General features: G+C 46.1%; 1 protein-coding gene and 1 pseudogene across 1 annotated transcript in view; both read right to left on the bottom strand.

Moving 5' to 3' along the window:
* Nucleotides 1–3,461: 3,461 nt before the first annotated feature.
* Eif2ak3 (eukaryotic translation initiation factor 2-alpha kinase 3) overlaps nucleotides 3,462–23,646 on the bottom strand; it is a gene marked incomplete in the record, with an annotated part of 68,401 nt that continues 48,216 nt past the window's right edge. The window contains 6 exon segments of the mRNA XM_013514710.1: nucleotides 3,462–4,655; nucleotides 6,473–6,535; nucleotides 7,413–7,514; nucleotides 17,883–18,050; nucleotides 20,334–21,111; nucleotides 22,124–22,273. Of these exon segments, the coding sequence (XP_013370164.1) occupies nucleotides 4,455–4,655; nucleotides 6,473–6,535; nucleotides 7,413–7,514; nucleotides 17,883–18,050; nucleotides 20,334–21,111; nucleotides 22,124–22,273 (1,462 nt within the window).
* Nucleotides 12,635–15,149, bottom strand: LOC102014804 (annotated as a pseudogene).

The following is a 23,646-nucleotide window of genomic DNA, read 5'->3' as shown; positions in this document are numbered from 1 at the left end:
GCGCTGTGCCACTGAGCTAAATCCTCAGTCCCCTTTGTACTAAATTTTAAACATTTAAATATTCACCATATTTTTTCATCGTAGCACACACAACGGCTTTTGTTACATATATTTTCCCACCAAGTTATTGGTTAGCAGGAAATGTCTGCTTCTCTGTCTGCTCCCAGGAGGCAAAGGCTAGAGTAGGGAGCTGATCCTTGGACTGGCACTCGGTTTGGGACTGGTGCTGCCCCCGAGGGCGGGCAAACCAGGAAGAGGCCCAGTGGCTCTGCCCCTGGTCTCCCTCATCAGCGATGAGGCCCCCTCAGGTTCGTGGACACTGGCTGTCGCGTGACAGGGCCTGTGTCCTGGCTGCTCCAGTACCGGATGAGGGGCCTGAGCCCCTGTCCCCTGGGCAGACACTGGTGTGGGTCCTAGTGTCCCACACGGTGAGTGGGGCCAGAGACAGCTCCCCTTCTGAGGCGCCCGCGCTGTCTGTCGGCAGTGCCTGATCAGTGACTGGCAGTGGGGACTTGTGTCAGCACGGTGGCGGCAGATCCTTCCCCTCTGCTGCTGCTGTACCTGTCCTCCCAGAAGCAGGACCTCAGGCTCTGCCCCCAGCAGTGCTTGTTGGGTGTAGTGCCCCCTAGAGGCTGGGGAGTGTGTTGTGGTTGGAGCCAGGCAAAATTCCTCTCATTTGAGATGCGTGCCAGAGGGACTTGGAATGGAGGTGTCCGCCGCGCCCCAAATTCCCTCTGCCAGGCTGTGTGCCCAGGAGCAGCGGAGCCATGGATCCAGAGTTCTTACCCACCATGTTACAACAGGTGCCCACAGGCAGTGCCGGGACCCAGGTGGTGAGGACCGCATAGCATATGCCCTCAGCCCTGGCACCTGCTCCGAGCCACGTGTGACTGGCCACGCCCTGCTCTGTCGAGGCGCCCTCCCCCTGTGCGGCAACACCTGCTCCCTACAGCGCGCCGCCTCCGTGCGCCACCTAGCGGAGCCCGGCTTCCGGGGCCGACGCCCTAAGCCAGGCGGTGCGATGCCGGTGGGAGCCCAGAGGCAGGAACATGCGAGGATTCCTAGCTCCCCCTCCCCGAGCACCTAAATTCAGAAAATAGGTCCCTTCTCAAGATGGTTCAGACTCCAGCACCCAGGATGGTTTTGGAGAGATGCAACGGATTCCTTCTCCGCAGCCTCAGGTATCTTAGCTACTTAGGCTGCAAGCCTGTAAGTGTTGTAGCACTTTCCAGTGCTGGGATTGCCGGTGTCTGCACTGATAGTTTGCTGAGACCCCTTCACCCTTAGGTGTGTGTGCTGGGGGGAGACGCCCCTCCTCTTGCTTCACCAGGTGGCAGGGGCAGTGATTTGGCTTGCTGTGCAGCTGTTCTAGGCCTGTGGGTGCTCTGAAGTTTCCCTTTTTTCTACTGCTGAATCCCCTTGTTCTCCATCTCTTGCCAAAACACGCAGCTCTACACCTGTTGCTTTGGTTCTGTTTTGTGGAGCAGGTGGGTGCCGGTTGCCTATACTGAGCCGTGCTGTTTCTTGTCCCCCCCCCCCCAGCATCAGGATTCATTGGTTCATTCATTCCCATTCATTCATCCCCGTTCATTCATTCCCATTCATTATGGCAGGACTGGAGCTTGAACCTAGGCCTTCACACTGAGCTACATCTTCACGCTTTTTTACTTTTTACACTGAGACCAGGCCTCACTGAATTGAGTATCCAGATCCTGAAGCCATCTTAACTTTTTTACTTTGTCCGATATCTGTTGCAGCATGTGGTGTATTCCTTTCCTTCTCCCCATGAGGCTATTCGTTTCTGAGCACTGCAGCTGTGTTGGGGTTACACTGTACCTATGCCCTCAAATTCAGCTCTGCACGTACGCAATCCGGGACCGGCCTTTATGCTGGGTCTGGCCGGGTCACAAGAAGAAGGTGTGCCCCGCCCCCTGGACCTTGGCACTGGTCCAGGGTGCTGACCTGTACGGAGCTCCTGGCTCATCTGTCCGCAGCCCTCTGGGAAGCGTTGCTGACACAAAGCGCCAAAGCAGAGGCCAGAACAGGTGTTGGTGGCTGGGTGCAGGCCAGGAAAGCAACAGCCCTCGAACAGGACGGCGGGGACTGGGTCAGCAGGGAAGGCGCGGAGCGAGGACTCGGGAGGCTCCGCTCCGGCACCCGTTGTGGGCGAGCTGAACCAGCCCAGCCCCGAGCGTCCATCCTCGGCTCTGCTTTCCTGAAGGCAACAGCAAAGGTGCACCCAGGAGGAAAGTGGCAGAGGCTTCATTACAACGTGTGAGCGCTCAGGAAACCTCCCACAGCGGTGTGAGAGTAGACAAGACGCTGCCTGGGACCAGAGGACCTGGGCTTGGGCTCGGGTCCGCTCCTTTTGGCTTTGGGATCTTGGGCAAAGCACAGCAGCCTCCGGGGCCTGAGGGTGGCCCTGGTGGAGTGGGGGTAACAACCCCGCCATAGCAGCTCTCGGGCTGCTGCGGGGCTCAAGGATCATCGGGAATGAGCAGGCCGTGCAAGGAAGCAATCAACAGGGCCCTGGCTAGAAGTGAAGAGAACGGGGAGCAGCGACTGGAGCCGCGGGCCCGCAGGTGCAGAGGCCGGGGCTGGGCTGGCTGGAGCCCGAGCAGAACCCAGTGGGCGTCCGAGCAGCAGGCTGCAGCCGAGTCTGGGCGGATCCACGGTCTTGGGAAGGGTCTTCCCAGCACAGACCGCTGCTGACTTTGTGCGACAGACGCTGCTCGTGTGTGGGACGGTCCCGCTCGCACATTTTGACACTCAGAGCTGGTGTGCAGCTGGTTTGTGCCCAGTCAGCCCAGGTTGTACAGGTACCACGGGGCACACAGGGGATGCGCCGTGAGATCAACACGGGGAGCACTGCCGCGGCCCTTTCTCTGCGAGGTCTCCCCTTAGGGCAGGGTCCTGTTCATAGTCCCTGTCCTGGGCAGAGCCGGCACTGAGCAAATCAAGGGAACAACACTTGGCTGGAACAGGTTAGGGAAATTTTTTTTTTTTTTTTTTAATTAAGATGGGCCATTAATTCACTACGTAGCCCAGGCTGGTCTTGAACTAGCAGTGATTCTCGTGCCTCTGCCTCCTGAGTGCTGGGATTACAGGTGTGTGCCACCAAGCCTGGAAGTTTTTTTTGTACCAGGAATCAAACTCAGGACCTTTCTCTTGCCAGGCAGGTGCTGTGCTGCTGAGATCTATCCTGTTTTTTGAGACAGGGTCTCAGTATCTAGTTCAGATTGTTGTTCAGCTGTGTAGTCCAGGCTGCCCTTGAACTTGTGGTGATCCTCCTGCCTCAGCCTCCCCGGTGCTGGAATTATACATGTGCCATCTCGCCCCGCATGGAAGTTTTCTTGATGGTTGGGTTTGACCCTTCACAAACCTACTGATTCCAGTTGGTAAATTAGAATAATTACCATTTCTGGACCAACTCTCCAACATAAGTAAGAGTCATCCAGAAGTGATTTTTTAAAAGTTTTTATTAAACCATTTAGACTTGAAAGAAGTCACAAGTTAACACACTTAAGTGTGTTCTGTACACCACCAACCCAAATGGATTGATTCCAGAATTTTTATAAATAAAAAATAAAAATATTTACAGAGGAAAATAAAAACCCATCAGGACGTGAAATGATTACACTGTTATCTAGAATCAGTTTGGGATGTACCCGCCTGTAGGATTATATAGAAGACACTAATGATTTTATGAGGTTAAAAAGCCCATCACTGCAGAAGTTAGTTGTAAGACAGTATCCCTTCTTACCTACAGCCTCGTCCTTCCCAGCAAGAATTTAAACCAATTTACATCTGAAGCTTCATTTCTCCCTCACTGGGTTCACTGGAGGTAAAAGTACAAAAACTTCTCAAACCCTCCCTAGAATCATCTAAGGAATAAAACTATTTAACGCTACAAATAGGACTATAAAACTACAGACATAAACTGCCCTACAGTTTGTGCTACTTGTCCTCCAAAATAGTGCAGATTCTTCCTTTACCCACCAGGGACAAAAAAGAAGTCAGCTTCTTTAGAAATCAGTTTCAAAATCTATCTTTCTAGAAAGCGTATTTCTAGAACAACAGAGCTTCCACAATGCGGGGAGGGTTTATCCTTCTGTATTATAAAAATATTTCCACTTTAAAGCTGTCTATGTTTTAGGGAATGCTTCTACCTCTGAGGCAAAAGGTGCTAGGAAGCTGGGCGAGCCGGCCCAGGAGAACACAGAACCCCCTAGCCCCGAGCCCTGTCCTGGGAGAAGAGCGAACTGGCTCTACACAGGTTAGGCTCCAAATCCAGTTTCAGTTTGACTTGGAAAACGCAGCCCAAAACAAGGCTGAGCAGAGAACAAAGTGTTCACGTCGGCCACTCTGGAAAGCGGCGGGCTCCTCGGAAGAGGCCGCTGCGGGCTGACTGCCGAGCGCAGGGATGCGGGAACTGCCGGGCACAGGGCGCAGGGCTAACTGCTGGGCACAGGGATGCGGGAGCCGCTGGGCAGCCTCGCAGGTTTTGTTCCCGATGAGCTCAGGGAGCGAGACCGCTGTCGGAGCACCGTTTTCCCAGGCAACTCCAAGTCCTCAAACAGAGCGTTTTCAATGATGTTTGTGGCTTCAGGCCGGTCCGTGGGAGAGGGAGAGAGCATGTCTTGAACCATCTCGTACTGAAATATAAGAATTGATTTGCGATAAAGCGTCAGTTTTAGATCACTGAACAGTCTTTTATTTTTTATTTTTTTGTCTTTTTGAGACAGGGTCTCGCTGTGCAGTTCAGGCTGGCCTTGAGCTCACTTTGTAGCCCAGGCTGGCCTCAAGCTTGCAATGATCCTCCTGCCTCAGCCTCCCAAGTGCTGGGATTACAGGTGTGTGCCACCACGCCAAGCTGAACAGTCCTTTTCACAAGGGTTGAAAAAATTTTTCTGTAACTGTTTTAAGTTTATAAGCCATACAGTTTCTGATAGGAACAGTCAGCTTTGCCACTGAAGCTTAAAACAGCCAGACAGCAGGTAAATGGAGGGCATGGCTGTGTTCCAACAAAATTGTATCATAAAAACAGGCAGCAAGCTGGATCTGAGGTGCTGGTCCTAATCTGCCAACCGCTGCTTCAAATGCAGATCATCTGGGGGCTGACTGGTGGTTTTTCTAAAATGTAATAAAAGGTTTTCCTCGAAGCACACACAGCTGATTTTTTAAAAAATAAATTCATCTTATAACTAAGTGTGAATCTATAGTTATTTCTGTAGATTTTTATTTCTGTGTGAATCTACAGTTATTTCAATAAAACTTTCAATTGAAAAATAACATGCCAGAGATCAGCATTTATTTATTTATTTTTAATTTTTTTTTTTTGGCGGTACCGGGGATTGAACTCACGACCTATGCCGCTGAGCTATATCCCCAGCCCCAAGATCATCATTTAATACTCTCTTGTTTTAAAAATATTTTGCCAGGCATGGTGGCGCATGCCTGTAATCCCAGCACTCAGAAGGCTGAGGCAGAAGGATCCTTGAGAATTCCAGGCCAGTCTGGGCTACAAAGTGAGCTCAAGGCCAGCCTGAACTGCATAGTGAGACCCTCCCTGTCTCAAAAAGACAAAAAAAGCAAGTTAAAAAATGTGTTTTATCCTCTTATAACAACCTACCTTGGGAGCAGATTCATCAAGTATACAAAATATACGGTAACAATTTTTATTAGAATTTTAATTTCAAGTGACCATATGTAAGTATATGATAAAGTTCAATTTTTAATGCAAGTCTTTACTTATCAAACTGAAAGACAAATTTTGACTTTTTTGCAATTTGATCATTAACATATACTACCCAATGACTTCAGTTTATTTACTTAAGAAAATTCAAAATTTATCAGTGTATAAATTTTGAAGTGATATGCTCATGGAATACATATTGTGAAATAAAAATAAACCAAAGGTATAAAGACAACTTTAGAAGTTCATTACATTTGCCAGGGATGTAGCTCAGTGGCATAAGCACCTGCCTGGCAAGTGCAAGGTCCTGAGTTTGATTCCTGGTACCAAAAAAAAAAAAAGGAAGTTCATCACATTTAAGTTTTACCATCAAGACCAGCTTTACTTTTTTCCCTTCTCAATCTTCTGACCCTTATTGCTGCGGAGTGTAAGTCCAGTCCCCATAAGCAGTAGAAATCAGTGCCTCTTTAAAAAGGATAAGCCAGTTTTTTGAGCTCTTGCATACCACTATAAGAGAGGTCAATAGCATGATCAGCACCGTGATTCTAGCATTGAAGGTGTTCTAAGGGTCCAGCTCTATTTAAGGCAAGCGTCACTCAGCTGGTGGGGAGGTGTCCTGCAGCAGGGCCTTGGTAGGACACCAGGCTGGAAGGCAGCCGGAGCTCCTGCCCATGGCTTTACTTAAACTCTGGTGGTTGGAGCAGGCCCCTCCCCTCTCTAGACCTTTGGGTACTAAGTACTACTTTAGAGAAAATCAGGGATGAGAATCATACGCACCTCACGAGGATATTTCTGCGTAAACAGTAGTGGAAACTTGAGATTCCTTACATCAGTCAAGGTCTAAAAGGAATGAAAAGTAGTGCTTTAAATTTATGTTGACAGATGGATCTATGCACACAAGCCGCGTGCCTGCTCGGGACACTCCCACTCCGCTCCTGAGCTATGTCCCCGCAGGCCCCTACCCTGCCTTCCACACTCCTGACAGTGTTCTTCGATGAGCTTACAGTTCTGATTGGTGACATCTGATTCCTAATTCTTTGCTTAGGTTGGGCCTGTTTTAGTTTCCTTTTTGGAAGTTTTTATGGCTTTTTTTTCCTGCAGTTATAAAATTTAGTTATTTTTCGTTTCCTTTTCTTTCTCTCCATTTGTCATATGATTTTTTGGGTTCAATATGAGAACCACATTCTGGTCTACCAACGCAGGGAGACAACAGAGGAGATCAAAGCTGATCAACTAAGAAATGGCTTTAAGAGCACGAACTCTGAAAATATGAAAGTAGGGACCAGGGACGACAACTAGCAGAGTTGAGGGTACCCACCTAGGAACAATGAGACAGACGTTTGCTCTGAAAACACCTTAAGTAGTGTGTGTCCTAGTGCAGCTACTTGTCCTGTGGAAAAATCTTTTCTGGTCAACTACCCCCTCCACCCCCTCCTCCTGTAACTTCACAGTTCTTCCTGCTTTGCTCTTAGCGTAAATGTTCTCTGTGCAAGATACTGTTAAATTATCATGAATTTAAACCAAGACAAGGAACAAACAAGTCAATAAAACCAAAGTTTTTGAAGACTGGAAAGTAAACAGTCTAAAAACCCTTCCCGTGTTGGGCCTCTCTGGCTTCTAGTTAACTAGTCTGCTGGCATTAGAACACTGAATTCTTACAAACTTTCTTTTGTATACTCTGGGTTATCTCGATGTTTTCTGAGGAAGGGTTACTTACCCGGACTCTCTCCATCTGAGTGCTGAATGGGTACAGCAATTCAAACAGAATCAGGCCCAAGGAAAAGATGTCCACTTTATGAGAGTAGTTGTTTCCTTGGATCTGAAATCCACAGAAAAATATTTTTTAAAGCATTCACAGATACGGTACCACTGACATTACAGCATTACCAAATCCTTAAGTTTACCTAGCCACTTCCTGGCTTAAAATTAAGCGTATGCTTAAAAATGTCAGCAAAGAGTTAATCTCTCAAGCCGCCTGCCCGAGCTCCTGACACCAGGTAATTATACCCCTCCGCATTACAGAGAGGAGCGGGGCCAGGTACCTCTGAGATATGCATCAGCGGAGCAGGTGGCAGAAACCTGGAGCCTGAGATGCTAACAAAGTGGCAGCCCGTAAAAGCCCTCATTCCCCCAGGTGAGGTTTTTTCAAAGCCAACACTATCTCCCACCGATCTCATTCTCATCATCTCGGCCCTTGCCCATTTTTATGAGAAAATCTTCATTACTGCAAACCACTAATCAACCCTGGTTGGCCTTCATTAAGGCGCTTAATTGCAGGCTACTTTGCATCCTTGGTTGTATTTTTCATGTGCATATTTTTTATTCTTTACAACTAGATTATAAAGTCCTCCAGGGAAGGGAACTGCTTCTTTTGTCTTCCCATCTTCCAGCACTGGGCTAAGTATAGAGAAGCTCTCAGTGAAGGCTTGTTAAAATGATCCGATGAATCACAACTGAACTGCTCCATGAAGGAAAGCCTCATTGGAATTACAAGTGACCTCCTGGTGACTCACAGGAGCCCTTTTATTTGTGAGAATTTCTCTAGGCCTCTAACTTGACACTTGGCAGCAGCCCCTGCTCATGGCGGTGGTGGAGGAGGAGGAGGAGAAGGAGGAGGAGGAAGAGGAGGAGGAAGAGGAGGGAATCACCTGGGAAATGATCCACACCAGCACCAGCACTTTGGGACTACAGGCCAGGGTTCAGGAGCCCTTCATAACCTCCCCTTTTTCTCCACTACCCTCAGTATCCACCTTCTGCACTCGGGCCAAGCCATCTTGGCAGGTGAAAGTCCCAGGGACCATCTTGGCGGTCGTCCTCCTCCCTTCTAAGTGAGACAGCAACCTGAACCCTCCCTTACCTCCCATCTTTGGGGCCTGGGAAGTAGTTAAAGAAATACAAGGTTTGACTGAAAAAGATGCTGAACAATTACATTAAACAAGCTTTATTACAACAGAAGACACACTGCTGTTAACCCCCCTGAAAACATTCCTGCTACCTGCAAACAGACTTATCCCACAGGACCTGCCCTTCCTGAAGCAATTCTAATAGATCCCCCTTTGTGAGAGTACTTGGTTGTACTGCTGTGGCTGCACTGAGAGATTTAGCTGTATTGTTTGAACTAATTCAAAACTACTTTCCACGGCCACTTTGACTTTGAGGAGGAGCCAAAAGCTGCATGCTGACAGATCCAGCGACTGGGGCGGAGGAGGACACGCTGCAGCGCTCACCTGAGCCTTCCTTTCTGCTGGCTGGCGGTTGGCAGCAGCACTCCCCGTCTTTTTGATCACACTTGGTGAAGACACTCACAAAAGAACACTTCTAGAACTGCTCCAGACAGTGGGAAGGACGATGGGGTGTGTTTCAAGTAAGGGATTAATGGCAATGTGTCTTTTACTGTAATGATTTTAAGCAAGCCCCATATTTTGGATCAGCCGTTTTATGTTCAAAAACGGTGCTTACAGAGTACAGTGGTAAGGGACACCTCTGTACACTCCTCACGCAGTACAAGTAGACAGACATTCACAAGCAGTAACTGGATAAGAAACGTTTACTCCACGGACTGATCCTATCTAACTCACCCACCCTAGGGTAGGTGGAAAAGTGACGGATTGGGTTACAAGGCTAGTTATCCAACTGACACTCCTAGTAACAAAATGTACAACTAAAACGTCCAAAACATATGAGAAAAGAAGGAGAACATGGAAATAAAACATTTGTAAATGGGGAGGGAAGGAGAGGTTGAAGGGAGGGTAGGAGAATGGAAGGGAAAAACCAAGTTATATCACGTATAGGTACAAATTCTCTTCAATCATTATGTATAATGACCTGATTTAAATGTATGTAGCAAAAGAACCTGATTTAAAAAAATTTTTCTTAAATGCCCAAAACAAATATTGAATAAACTGCTGAGCTGACTGAATGCAATGCAGCCAAAAATATTTCCCAATGTTTAATAGTATAGGAAATGCTCACATTTTAATATTGTATCCAAATGCTAAAGGAACAGCACCCCAATTTTCTAAAAGAAGTGTACATACAGAAGGAAGTTGCTAGCCACTGTTAATGGTTTAGGGATTTTTATTTTTTTGTTTTTTTCAGTTTTTTTTTGGTACCGGGAATCAAACTCACAACCTCATGCTTGCCAGGCAAGCACTGTGCCTCTGAGCTAAATCCCCAGCTCCTGGTTTAGGGATTTTTAATAAGAAGCTTTCACTTTCTCTTTAAATGTTCCTTCTATTGTCCACATTTCCTAGATGACCAATTAACATATAATAAGGAAAAAGTGTTATTTATTATTTTTAAATATTAACTATTACACACCTAAAACACCAGAGTTAAGCATAAAATCTCAAGGGAGGAAGAATATAATACATCCTTCCAGAGTTTAAACTGACTGTCTTATCACCGCACAGACTAGAACAGGGTTTATCTTTTCTCGTAATTACAACTAAGAATGAGTATGTGTTTTCCTGAAACTTAAAATCCAAAGTATTATTTCCAACCACTTCAATAATGATTCATTTGTAAAAATGCTGTTAAAAACGTCTTCAGTGTTGATTCTGATGTCTGACAATGTAGAAAAACTACACTGTTTCAATGTAGTCCAAATTAAAATTAAAATTCATTCAAAGTCCCCCTGGCTTAGAAGCAATGACGGTTGGAGGTTACGGCTCTCAGGGTCTTTTCCCGCTCAATATAAATATGCATTTATAGCATTCTGCTATTTCTCACAACTTCAGCTTTTCCTTCCACCAGGTCCTCGCCACATCATTTACCAGGAGAATTTCATTCCTCCGGCCCACAGACTGCCTTTTCTACTTATGCTAGTTTGGATACTTCTGGTTGCAAATACTGAAAATACGTATCGCTGCTACCCTTTCTAATTTATTTGTGTTTTCCCTCCACTGAAGTACTGGTTATCTTTTTGATTTCCAGCCTTGATGACTGCCCTGGGATCTGTCCGAGGCTCGACTTCTCTCCTGGGGCTCCTTCCTCCCCACGCCCTCCTGAGCACACCACTAAACCCTTGAGCACAGATGCGCTTCAGATCGAAGGTCCTGAACAAATTTACTCCACAAAGAACCTTGGTAACGTCTATGGATTTCAATAGTTTTCAGATCTTTCATTATTTTCTTAGTACTTTGTATGAGTGCTTTTACTTCGCTACTGACCTGCTAGTTACTTAGGATGGGGGTGAGGTTCACTGCCAGCTAGCAAAAGCAAGCATCAAATCAAACCTCTATAACCTCTTTCATTGCATTATGATTACAGAAAGATCCCCTCACACCTACCTCGGACTGAACCCAAGGCCCTGCTCATACCAGACAAGGACTCTACCACTAAGTTGCATCCCCAGCCCATTCTACTTTATTTTGAGACAGGGTCTCACCAACTTGCCTAGGCCGGCCTCCAACTTGCAGTCCTCCTGCCTCAACCTCCTGCGTAGCTGGGGTTCCAAGTGTGCACCACTACACATGGCTGACACTTAAAATGTCTCTTTTCTTTTTTTTTTATTCTCTTCTCTTTTCTTCTTTTCCTTCCCTCTTTCTCCTCCCTCCTTCTCTTTCTTTTTTTTTGTTTCGTTCCTTCATTTGTTTTCTTTCTTTCTTTCTTGAGACAGGGTCTCACTATGCAGTTCAGGCTGGCCTTGAGCTCACTTTTTAGCCCAGGCTGGCCTCAAACTCACAATGATCCGCCTGCTTCAGCCTCCCAAGTGCTGAGATTACAGGCGTGTGCCACAATGCTGGGCTAAAATTTCTGTTTTCAAATACAGCGCACTAATGTTTCTTTGTAGCCTACAAGTATGAAATGAAAATATACCCGACTTCAATGTACTTAAATAAATGGTGGCCAACTACACATAAAGCCTAATAATATGTCTTTTTTTTTTTTTTTTTTTTTTTTTTTTTTTTTTTGTCTTTTTGAGACAGGGTCTTGCTATGCAGTTCAGGCTGGCCTTGAGCTCACTTTGAAGCCTAGGCTGGCCTCGAACTCGCAACGATCCTCCTGCCTCAGCCTCTTGAGTGCTGGGATTACAGGCGTGTGCCACCATGCCTGACCTATTAATATGTCTTTCACCTAGCTTTCTTTTTGAAAAAAAAAAAAAAAAAAAAAAATTACAGCTCCATCTAATTTTCCCTTCGGGGACATCCACACATATCCACTCACATGCTGTCATAACTACTATCTGACCCTACCATCACTTTCCGTTCGTTTCTTGTGTTTCTATACTCTTTCCTTTTGCTGTCTTCGGTGGTGACAGAGACAGAAATCCTGTTTTAACTCTAGTTACTGAATTTAGGTACATGGAAAAGGAGCCCCACCTCCCCCTCTCCCCGCTCTTATGATCTCCCACTTCCTAATCTTTGTTAACACATTTGCTACAGACCCGGCTTATCATGATAACTATTTTTAAAATTACAAACACTTCACGAACATTTTTTTGGATTTTACATTCAGTATCACAAGAGCCAGGGACACATATTTCTGATGCTTTTGCTGGCTACTCTGACAGACACTTAACAGGTAACACACTCACAAGGCTCCCAAAGAGGAAGAGCGGAGTTTCTCCCCGACCCTGGCCGGCAGTGGCTAGGCCCGCCAGGCCCCTCCCCTCCACCACTGCTCCCACAACCATTCGTTTCCTGCACATCCTTCCGGTGTTTCTAAACACAAACATAAGCAAATATAGATACACTTTTCCCTTCTTACACAAAAGCTAGATTCCTGAACTTTGTTTTTTGTGTGTATCTTACTACGTAGTTCAGTCTGGCCTTGAACTCACTATGCAGCCTAGGTTGGCCTTGATCTTGTGGCAATCCTCCTGCTTCAGCCTCCCAAGTGCTATGATTACAGGCATACGCCACCATGCTTGGTGGCATTTTTTAAACTCTTATTTAGATATGCTTGATTTCCTTTTTTTTAGGATATAAAATTATTAAAATTATAACTACAAAACAAAAACATAAATAAAAACGAATGCACAGCTTTATAAGATGAAGAAAATAAACCAGAGTGCCTATAGCAATTGTTTGCCTCAGTAGTTCTAGCTTTCAGTATATAATAATTGTTCTTGAGTAGTACTGAAATTAGAAATGAATTCATCCGTTTTCTACTCTGTTATAATGAAATCATATAATGTTCATAGTGAGAAAAATGTAAGTACTGCATAAAAAAATAAAGACTGATTTCACAAACCAAAACCAATGACATGGGTGGGGGGAGGGGTTTTGATACTGGTCATAGAAAGACATGCAATATTAGATCAACGATAAATCATGGTTATAAACAGGAAAACCATGCCATCTGAACGGATGGAATCTGAAGTTATTGCCAAAAATGGAATTCTCTTCGATGCAGAATGGTTAACACTTCATGGCTTCCCACAACTCTCAAACTTGTGAATGGCTCGGGTGTTCACCGTCTCTTTCTTCCCCTTCCCCTTCTGAGTTTTAGCCGTAAGATCTCTGCGCATTTGAATTTTCTGTGCAATGAGGAACAGCCTCTTTTCTCTAGGTCAGTCTGCCTTGTCAGGCAGTCATCCTGCTTTTGTCTGTCCTTTGCTGTCCACTGCCGTGAGTCTGACGGGTAAACTCCTTCCACTTTTCCTTCTGGAAGGTCTGTCTTGGGTCTGTTACAGATGCTCAACTAGTTCCGAGGCTGTGTGCAGGGGAGTGGCACTATCAAACTGCTCCTTTCTGGTGTCAAGAAAGAACACACGCTTATTCTGTTGCTTCCCCTGGATGCCCAGCAGATGGGGCTCTGACTTCGGTCTTTCAATTTTCTTAGCTTCCGCAACCCTTTTCATTCCTGTATGTGTGACACCGGAGTCCTCACTAACCTTAGCTGTTCTGGAGTTACTCCTTCCTTAATGTCCTTAATAACATCAACTCCATCCAGGAGCTTAATGTGAGCCTTTCCCCCCCCCGGTTCCGGGAATCGAACTCACAACCTCGAGCTTGCCAGGCAGGCAGGCACTGTGCTGCTGAGCTAAATCCCCAGCCCCCAATGTGAGCCATTTTATAATAGAATTCTTCTGGATTTTTTTTCAAGAGCCTTGTTCTGAAGAGCTCTGATGAATTCTTGTTTTTTATGATGGTCATCTGCACGGAGGTGGTAATCTTTCCTTTTCTCCAGCAGCGTCAGATCTTTTTGAAAGCCGGGCTGGCTTTGCTCATGGCGTCCCCCTGCTGGGACGTCGCTGCCGCCATCGCTGCCGCTGAGGCCTCAGTGCCTCCCCGCCGGCACACCAAGTCTACCCGAAACTTCTGTTTTCGTGTGCACCTTATGTGGCCAGGTACAAGGCTCTGGGTCTCGGCTATTTTTCTTCCAAACTATACGCTGCAGGGTGCAGTACTACAGAACACAAGCACCGCACGTACAATTTGTGTTTTCCCTACCTAAATACTGTATCATTTGAAATTTAAGATGTTTAAGCTTAGGGTTCTTTAAAACGCTTTTTTTTTGTCTTGGTTTTTCTCCGGTACCAGGAACCAAACTCACGAGCTTGCGCTTGCCAGGCAGGTGCTTTGCCGCTGAGCTAAATCCCCAGCCCCTAAAACGCTTTTTAAATTAAAAATATTTAAAACATGAGAAAGAGACATCTGAATAATGTGAACAGTTCAGGTACTTCAGAAGGACACTGTAGATCAATAAAATATAGTCCTGCTCCTCCAAACCAGCCTTATTGTTGGTCTCTGACACAACCGTTAAAGCTGGTCTAGTCCCGTGGTTCTCACGGTGTGGTCTGAGATCCCCCGAAAGCCTCGTACCCCTTCGGGGGAGCCGTGAGATCAAACTCCTTTCATACAAACACGAAGACAGGACTTGTCTTTTCACTGTGTTGAGTGATGCGTCTGAGTGTGAATCTAGGTGGGGTGCCAGCTGCATTAGTAAGAATTATACTGTGCAATGTCACAGGTTAAAAATACCCCAGTGTAGGGGACTGGCAACTGGTGGTCAACCTATAACCTCCCCTGAACGGAGTAAGCGTGGTGCTGGGTGTGGGAGGCCCACCTGGGGATTGCTGCCTGCAGCATAAGAGGCAGACCTGGAGAAGGAGAAGGAGGCTGGTGGGAGCTGAGAGGCTGTCGGGAGCAGAGAAAGGCTGTAGGAGCTGGTGGACGCTGTAAGGAGCTGTTGGTTGTTTTGATGAGCTCATCGTGCCGGCTTTCCTGATGAACTCGGCTGTTTTCATCCTCTGAGGAGCTCGGGACCTCGTTGGCACTGAGAATGGTTCGGTTCACTTTGGGGGAGCTCTGGTCCTCACTCTGAGCATCGCCTCCTGGCTTTGGAGGGGAAGATGGTACACTGCCAGTGTCCTGCAGAAGCTTGCTGCGTTGGCTTCCCTGATGGGAACTCGGCTTTCCTGATCTTCAGAGGAGCTTGGGACCTCACTGTTGCTGAGGATGGCTGTGGTACCCATCAGAGGAGTTCTACTTCTTACTTCGAGCATCGCTTCCTGGCTCCAGTGTAGATTTCTCAGCCTGCTAACACAGATCCTTCATCCCGCTGACACAGACCTTCTGGATTCCAGCACTGACCTCTGGCCTTCCCAGTCAGATCTGTGAAACAGGCCTATATAAGATGTTGTCGTGGGCTCTGGGCCTCCAGTTGGACTCGTAGGAGGCACTGTTATGAGCTCTAGGTCTTCAGCTGGACTCATGCAGGACATTATTGCAGGATCCAGGCCCTCAGCTAGATTTCTTGGTCTACAGTATGTGGACAGATTTCCTGCACTCTTTTGTATATTGTTCCTTAGGTGACTATTATAAATAATCATATAAAATAGGTGTCCTGTATTATATTATTCTCCCTTGCAAAATAAGCCCCAAACCAACACACCGAGGAAAGCACATTTCACTTACAATGTCCTTACTGAGCAGTCAAGATTGTTATTTTGTTTTTCTGAGACAGGGTCCCATTATGTAACTCAGGCTGCCCTCGAACTCACGATCCTCCTGCCTCTGCCTCCCAAGTACTACGCTGGCACGCGCACCATGCCTGGCCCCCAAAGTATTAAATCTTACCCCTTCAATATACATCTTTTTACTAACCTGTGCGGCAAGGTAGAAACTATTCCTAAAGCATTTCAGCTTCCTCACATCACAGTGCTGTGTGACATGAAAGCACTTGCGTGTTCCCGGATGCAACGTTTGCCAGCTGTTCTGTTCCCAGGATGCCACTCTGAGTGACAGAACGGCTGAGGACAGACTGCACTTATTCGGACCCAGACACTTCACATTTTAAGAAAGATGAGCAATGTGCAAACAGCTCTGTAAGGAAAACTGACAATATTTGTTGCTAATGATAAAAGCTGAGCATTTAAGTGAAAATTACAATTTTGAAAAATCTGCATCCATTAGGGTATTCCAGAGTCTCCCAACTTGAAAGGCCTCTGTGGCAAGACTCATGGTGATTGGTCTTTTTTTTTTTTTTTTTGTCTTTTGGAGGCAGGATCTCACTATGCAGTTCAGGCCGGTCATGAGCTCACTTTGTAGCCCAGGCTGGTCTCAAACTCACAACGATCCTCCTGCCTCCCAAGTGCTGGGATTACAGGTGCACCACCATGCCTGGCTGACTCATGGTGATTTTAACCAATGTGATTTTCTGATCTATATAATAAAATATGACAACTTCAGAGAATTGCCTAAGTTAGGGAACCAAGAGTTTCCAAGGGACCATGCATAATGTTACACAATATGACTGAGTGAAAAATCCATGCAAAAACCATGCGACAGTGAAGTAACAGAGGACAAATGAGCTTTACTTTCAATTAATTAATTAATTATTTTTTGGTCTGAGACAGGGTTTCACTATGTAGTTCAGGATGTTTTGAACTCACTTTGTAGCCCAGGCTGGCCCCAGTTATCCTCCTGCCTCAGCCTCCCAAGTGCTGGGATTATAGGTGTACACCCCCACACCTGGCTTAGAGCTTTTATTTATTTTTTAATTAATTAATTATTATTTATTTTTTTTTTTTTTGTATTTTTGTGACAGGGTCTTGCTATGCAGTTCAGGCTGGCTTTGAGCTCACTTTGTAGCCCAGGCTGGTCTCGAACTTGAAACGATCCTCCTGCCTCAGCCTCCTGAGTGCTGGGATTACAGGTGTGCACCACCACGCCTGGCTGCTTAGAGCTTTTAGATCCCACAATGGGAACAACTTTTAAGAAATGATCACAGTGAATTTTGATGTACTATCAAGGAAGAGTATCTATGATTACCTGAAATGAATATTGCTCCTGTTTCCAACTACCTATCTGTATGGACCCAGATTTTCTTCATGTATCTCAGCAAATATATTACAATGGATTTAATACAAAAGCAGATACGACATCTAGCTTTTCTAAAAAGAGATTTGCAAAAACTGTAAATGCCACTCCTTTTTGTTGTTTTGGAAAATACTTTTCACAATGAATTACTAAAGCTTTATAAATTTGTCAATTTTAATTTCCTTTTGTGGGGGATAACCAGGAATCGAACTCAGGACCTTACACTTGCCAGGCAGGCGCTGTGCCACTGAGCTATCTCCCAGGGGTCAATTTTAATTTCTAACAGGGCAAATACTGATAGATAAAATTCTCTAAGAAAAACTGGTAGGTTCTCCATCATTTTAAAAGTGTAAACAGACACTGAGACCCAAGGAATGGAGCCTGCGGACCTGAGCCGAGAGGCTGGGCGAGGCAGCCGCAATGCCTACTGCCGCACCTCTAGGCCGCACCCAGTGGACAGCACTTGTGCTCTGTGGACAGAGCTTCCCCAACGCAGTGTTTCTCATCTACACATCTCTATATCCTGTCATGCGACTTTCTGGGAGCTGCCTGTGAACGACCACAGAGCGCCACTCAGGACAAGGTCTCTGATGCTAGCTGGCTCTCCAGCCAGGTTCTATGCAGCCCACCCAGGGTGAGCTGGACAAAACTTAGGAGGGTGACATTCAAAGTCTTGTTCTAACCGTCCTGCTGCCGCCAGGTGCCGGTTCAGGTGGTGAGAGCATGTTTCCCGTGCTGTATTTTTCTCCATTCTCCATCCAACCCCAATTCAGACCGAGTTGTGTTGCCTGTGGCTCATTACTGCCGAGTTCCACAACTTTCTGACTTTATCCTGGGCGTTTCAATATGAACACGGTGGGAGGTTCGGCAGGCACAGGTAGGTCCCTGCCCTGCTAACTGCTGTCTGAGACACTCACCTGCTCCGGGCTCATGTACAGTTTGGTCCCCACTTGCCCCGTGTGCGTGGCATAGGCTGGCATGGGCGTGAGAACCGTCTGCTCTTCCTCATCCTGGTCCATGGCAGTCACCAACCCAAAGTCTCCGACCTTGACCACGTCATCCATTGTGAAGAAGATGTTGGAAGGCTGGAGAAGATAGCACAGGTGAAGTACAACGATCATGTGTAGAGGAGGGAGAGAGAGTGATTTGAACGAGTTCAGAAAAGAAACACGGAAACTAGACATCGTCAAGGACATCTCTCTCTAGAATTGGCTAACAGGAAAATAAAAAGGTTTTCTATGCCAGATAAGCACTGTGGAAAGGGAAGGGCGGCAGAAAGAGGTGGACCTCTTCAACGTCTTAGAAACCCACACTCCCTAATATCCAGCATAGAAAATCCTCAATCTTTTTATTCTGCATCCTTTCTCTGGGTAATCTCCTCTACATTTATAGTTTAAACCATAATAATTATAATAGGAAATGGAAAATGCATACAGAGTGCTTATAATGTGTCAGGTACTATTTTGAGCAGTTTACTGGTAACTCATGTAATACAATCCCTTGAGCATGGTACCACTCATGCCCCATTTTACAGACATGGAAACTGAGGCCCAGACATTAAACGAATTGCCCAGGGTTCCCCAGCAAGTAAGTGGTAGAGCAGCCTGGCTCTGTGAGAAAGGGATGTTTTGTTTTGTTTTCTTTTGGAAGCAAGGTCAGGCTGGCCTTGAACTCACTTATGTAGCTCTGGCTGGTATCGAACTCAGAGATCCTCCTGCCTCAGGCTCCTGAGTGCTAGGACTAGAGGTATGCGCCACTACGCCCAGCAAGAAAAACATCTTTTATTTCACTGCCATGTCTAGTAACAAGTACAGTTCTTCCTCCATGGCAGCTAATCACTATTTGATGATGAATGAAATAAACATCTCTTTTTGGTTTTGTCTTTTTTTTTTTTTTGAGACAGGATCTTGCTCTGCAGTTCTGGCTGGCCTTGAGCTCACTTCGTAGTGCAGGCTGGTCTCAAACTCTCAAAGATCCTCCTGCCTCAGCCTCCTGAGTGCTGGGATTAAAGGCGTATACCACCACACCTGGTCAGAAAAATCTTTAGACAACATTATCACATTGAACAAATTTCACAAATGTCTCATTTACATTATAAAATTAGCAGCAGAATATTCACTGTTAGTGAAAACATAATTATAATTGTCTTTTTTTTTTTTTTTGGTGTTTTTGAGACAGGGTCTCACTATGCAGTTCAGGCTGGCCTTGAGCTCACTTTGTAGCCCAGGCTGGTCTCAAACTCACAACGATCCTCCTGCTTCAGCCTCCTGAGTGCTGGGATTACAGGTGTGTGCCACCAGGCCAGACTATATTGTCTTCCAACTTGGCATGAGTGTACGGCAAGCAAGAATGTACACATCAGTGAGCTGTCTTCTACCAAATGATGAATGTTCACTGTTTTCAAACCTGAGCAGCCAGGATCCTCTCAAGTTCAAGGGGTCTGGTCTCCTGTAAGCTGTCTTCTCCGTTCCCACAGAAATAAGTCATCTCTGAACTTTTCATTTAACGCACAATTCCCAGCAACCAATTGTAATCAAACCAAAATCAATGAAGTGCAGCAATTATATACAACTAAAAATTATACCGGAAAATAGGAACTACCTAAGACTCTTAAAATATACTCCAAAGTTTAAAAATCAACTGACGATTTTAGAAGAAAATAACGTAACGTTTGACCAAATAGCTACGCTGGTACCTGAGGCAAAACTTTGTGGCAACATAAATAAAACTGAAAATATTTAAAACGAATCCAAATCTGCCAACAACTTAAGCTACTTTCATCAGAAAGAAACATTTACACATTCACCACCTATATACAGTGGCCACTATTTGCACGTGAATGGCAGAAATTAATTAAATCAAAGTTCTGTGTACTTATTTTACAAACATACCAAGGAAATGCTGTGAGTTTTTAAAGAATTTTACATCCCTTAGTATGCTGTATCACTATACTTTTCAGTACTGTACACAATAAAAATGCAATGGAAGGTTTTAAAGCTACAGTTACCTGGCAGTCTCATTTATTACCTTTCTCTATCCAGAAAGCGCAGCAGGGGTGCTTGTATCAGGGTTTCAGGAAAAGCAGAATGACTGCTCATGGTGGATTTTACATAAGGACTCCCCCCGACCCTGCCCATAAGGACCACTGCGAACATTACTTAGAGTAAAATGAACATCAGCACGCTACAGGGAGGACCGAATGACTCGCATGAAGTGTGTGAGTGTGACTTACTCCCTCAGCACACCACTGTCTCAGCTCCTCTCCCTGGTGCTTTCACTCGCACCCTCCTCAGCGCTCTCTGGTGAAAATCTGGCCAGTGCTGGAAGTGCTGCTCTGACCCCCCAGGCATCCCGTGGAAACCACGCACCTTGAGGTCCCTGTGCATGAGCCCTTTACTGTGCAGAAACTCCACGGCCTCGGCGATCTGCAGGAAGATGTGCAGACACGCGCCGCGCTCCCGCTCCTCCAGCGTGCACCGCTGGTTCATCCAGTCTTTGAGGTTTTCCTTTCTGCACAGCTGCATCTGAATGTAAAGATACACCTTCGGCGAGCTGGGCTGGAGTTTGTCCGCAGTGTTCTTAGTGAGATCTAAACTTAGGGTGGTCGGCCTTGGTGGAGAAACAGACAGGGTGGCTTCCAAAGAAGACTTGCTGCTGGAGTACTTGAAGGCAGTGAATTTATTAGCACAATGGTTGCCGATATGCACCCGGTTAGTTTTGAGCTCTTCTTTACTGGATGCATTATCACAGCCAGAATCCTCAAACACGATGGAAGACGAGGTCTCCCTTGACCTCACGTAGGGAGAAGCTTCAGAAGGACAGAGCTCAAAAGAGTGCCCCTCGTCATTGCCGTCCATGGTGCCATCTTCCACGCCGCAGTCTGCGAGGCAGCTGTCCTGCAGGTTGTTCGCGGCATCCGCTGACCCACTGCTGTCTCCGTGGTCTGTTCCTAACAGTTCCAGGGGAGAGAACTGGCTCTCGGAGGAGCTCGTCTGGCCACAGGAAATCCCCACAGAAAAAGACCCGCTTCTCTGTGGCGAAGGAGCTATGATTTCAATATGCTCTTTTGTGGAGAATGGATCCATCGTGCGTATTTTAACAGATGGTGCATCCATTGGGCTGAGAGAGCTGAGCGGCCAGTCTGTGCTAAAAACAGGAGAAACACAAAGACAGGACAGTAAACACGTGCTAAGTTATCTGAGATGCAGTTATTGTCCGCATTTTTTTTTTTTCCGGTACCGGCAATCGAACTCAGGACCTTGTGCTTGCCAGGCAGGTGCTGTGCCACTGAGCTAAATCCTCCGCCCCATGAGCTATATCTCTGGTCCACCTTCTGTTTCAAAAGCTTCACCTACAGTAAAACCAGTTACTGAATGACAAACCACAAAACACATCCACTCCTTCTAGAACACCCTGATTTGAAAGATTAATTTACACTCAAAACAGCTATCTGGGATGATCACATCAGAGGAACCAAGGCTTGCAGTACAAAACACAGAGGCCTGAACAACACCAAGGGTAGGACTCCCTGGTGGCTCTGATTCTGAAGTCCCCGTCTAGGTAGAGTAGCTCACAGGTCCCTGAGACGAAGGTCAAGGAGTGCACCTTACGGTCATTGTCGTCGGCCACCTCAGCAGGCCCGAACCACACGCAGAAGCTCCCCGCAGTCGCCCGCAGTCTGCCTGCGCCTGCGCCTGCTTCCTCGCAAGGCTCTGAGGCAGCTTCCACGGGGCCTCCTTTCTCTAGCACGACGTGGCAAGGCTATCCAGCTACCTAAGGTCATCTTTAACTGCAAATATAAAGCTACTTGAAAGGGAGTTGGAAGCTGTTAACTGCTAAGAGAAAAACTAAATAAAAACTTAAAGACGGAAACAAACAGAAGCAGACAACACCTCTGGCTGAGAGGGGGCTCCCTCAAGCATAGTCACACAACACTGCTGATCGATACTTTTGAAAACTTCTGTCCTCAAAAACTACACGAATGTCACTACGTGAGCATCGCTACGTGAACGTCGCTTACAAAGTGGGCAGAGAGCATTCTAAGACATGACTTAGAGCACGGGCCTGCAGTGCTTTTTCTAAAGTCACAGAAATGACATTGGGTCCACAGAAACAAAAAGCCTAACAGGAAAGAGCCGTTTTTAAAGTCTGAAGTTACCTTTCGTCTTTCAGCCAGATTTCATCCATCTTTTCTTGCCACTTCTCCGGGGGTGCTTCCAGCCAGGCATTGAAATACCTCACGATTCCTGGGTGCTCAAGTTTGGCTAAGGCTTTCACTTCTCGCATTACCTTCTCCCGAGCCAATTCCCTGAATCAGAGAAAGTAAGAAGGTGTTCAAGGCTGTCCGAGACTGAAGAAATATTCATATCCAGCAGGGACAACAGAAAAATAAAATAGAATAAAATAGAAGTCTCCCTGGGATTGAAAATTAAGAGTGTTAGCCTTGAAAATTAGGAGTGCTGGCCTTGCGCATGATCTTTAAAAAACCACAGAGTTAAGTCCTACATTTAAAAAAGACACGTCTTTTAGTATTTTTTCTTCGGGAAACAAATGCTACAAACACATCTGTTGTTTTCATTCCAACAAAGCTTCTTGAGCTGACAAAAATGAGTCACCCTAGACTCTCAAAGGTCTGTTCATTAATAGGAGGAGGAGTAGGGACAAGAGAAATACTCAGAAAGGACAGCTCAGCATCCCGTCTCAGGATGACAAAGCCCAGTGAAAAAGGGTGCACACGTCACACCCCGACCCTCGCTAGTGAGCGCAGTGTGTACGGAAGCCTCCACGCCTGCACGCCACTGGCACTGACGGGAGACCGAGGAGCCTCCCGGAAGGCCGCACCCCACTAGGTCTCCAGATGCCTTGCAGCTCACTCACACCAGGCTGAGACCCGCACGGCCTCCTTCACAAGCCAACCTTGTCTGATAAATATTTACACACAGAAACATACATAGAAAATGTGCCAATGGAGCAACCAGTAAAACGTACATGATCAAATAAATGTTTGCTCATAAAACAGGTTATTTACGCATAAATATACCTAGTTCTAACAGCCTGCCTGGGATGCCTCACTACACTCAGTAAAATAAAAGCCGCATATAGAGTATCTGATATAAATACAAATCTACAGCCAATAGGGGCTGGGGATTTAGCTCAGCGGCAAAGCACCTGCCTGGCAAGTGCAAGGTCGTAAGTTCGGTTCCCAGTACCGGAGAAAAACCAAAAAAAAAAACCAAATCTACAGCCAATAAGTATACCAACATTCTAACGTGTCAATGTGCAAATAAGTATACAAATACCCCCAAGCACAATCCATTAATAAACAAATATGAAAAAGAAAAGCATCTGGATTTTATTTTCCACTTTCACAATCTTTCCAATGGAGTTAATCTCCCATCACTTTAAACAACATAAATACTTTGCATCCTCCACCCTCCCCAGGAGAAAGGCAGCCACTCTGATTTTTTCCTTTGTGCTTTATCCTGCTTCATTCATTGCTGCTCATGTTGAAATTTACTGAAGCCTGTAATTATTATATATCCCTAGGGGAAAGCCCTGAATTTTTAGTAATCAAAAATAAGACCAGGGGCTGGGGATTTAGCTCAGCGGCAAAAGCGCCTGCCTGGCAAGTGCAAGGTTGTGAGTTCGGTTCCCGGTACCGGAGAAAAACCAAAAAAAACA

The sequence above is a fragment of the Chinchilla lanigera genome, unplaced genomic scaffold, assembly GCF_000276665.1.
Source record: "Chinchilla lanigera isolate Chin_1 unplaced genomic scaffold, ChiLan1.0 scaffold00023, whole genome shotgun sequence".
In the NCBI taxonomy this organism is placed as follows: domain Eukaryota; kingdom Metazoa; phylum Chordata; class Mammalia; order Rodentia; family Chinchillidae; genus Chinchilla; species Chinchilla lanigera.
Note: the sequence above shows the minus strand (reverse complement) of the source record. Positions and strands in the feature narration are given on the sequence as shown.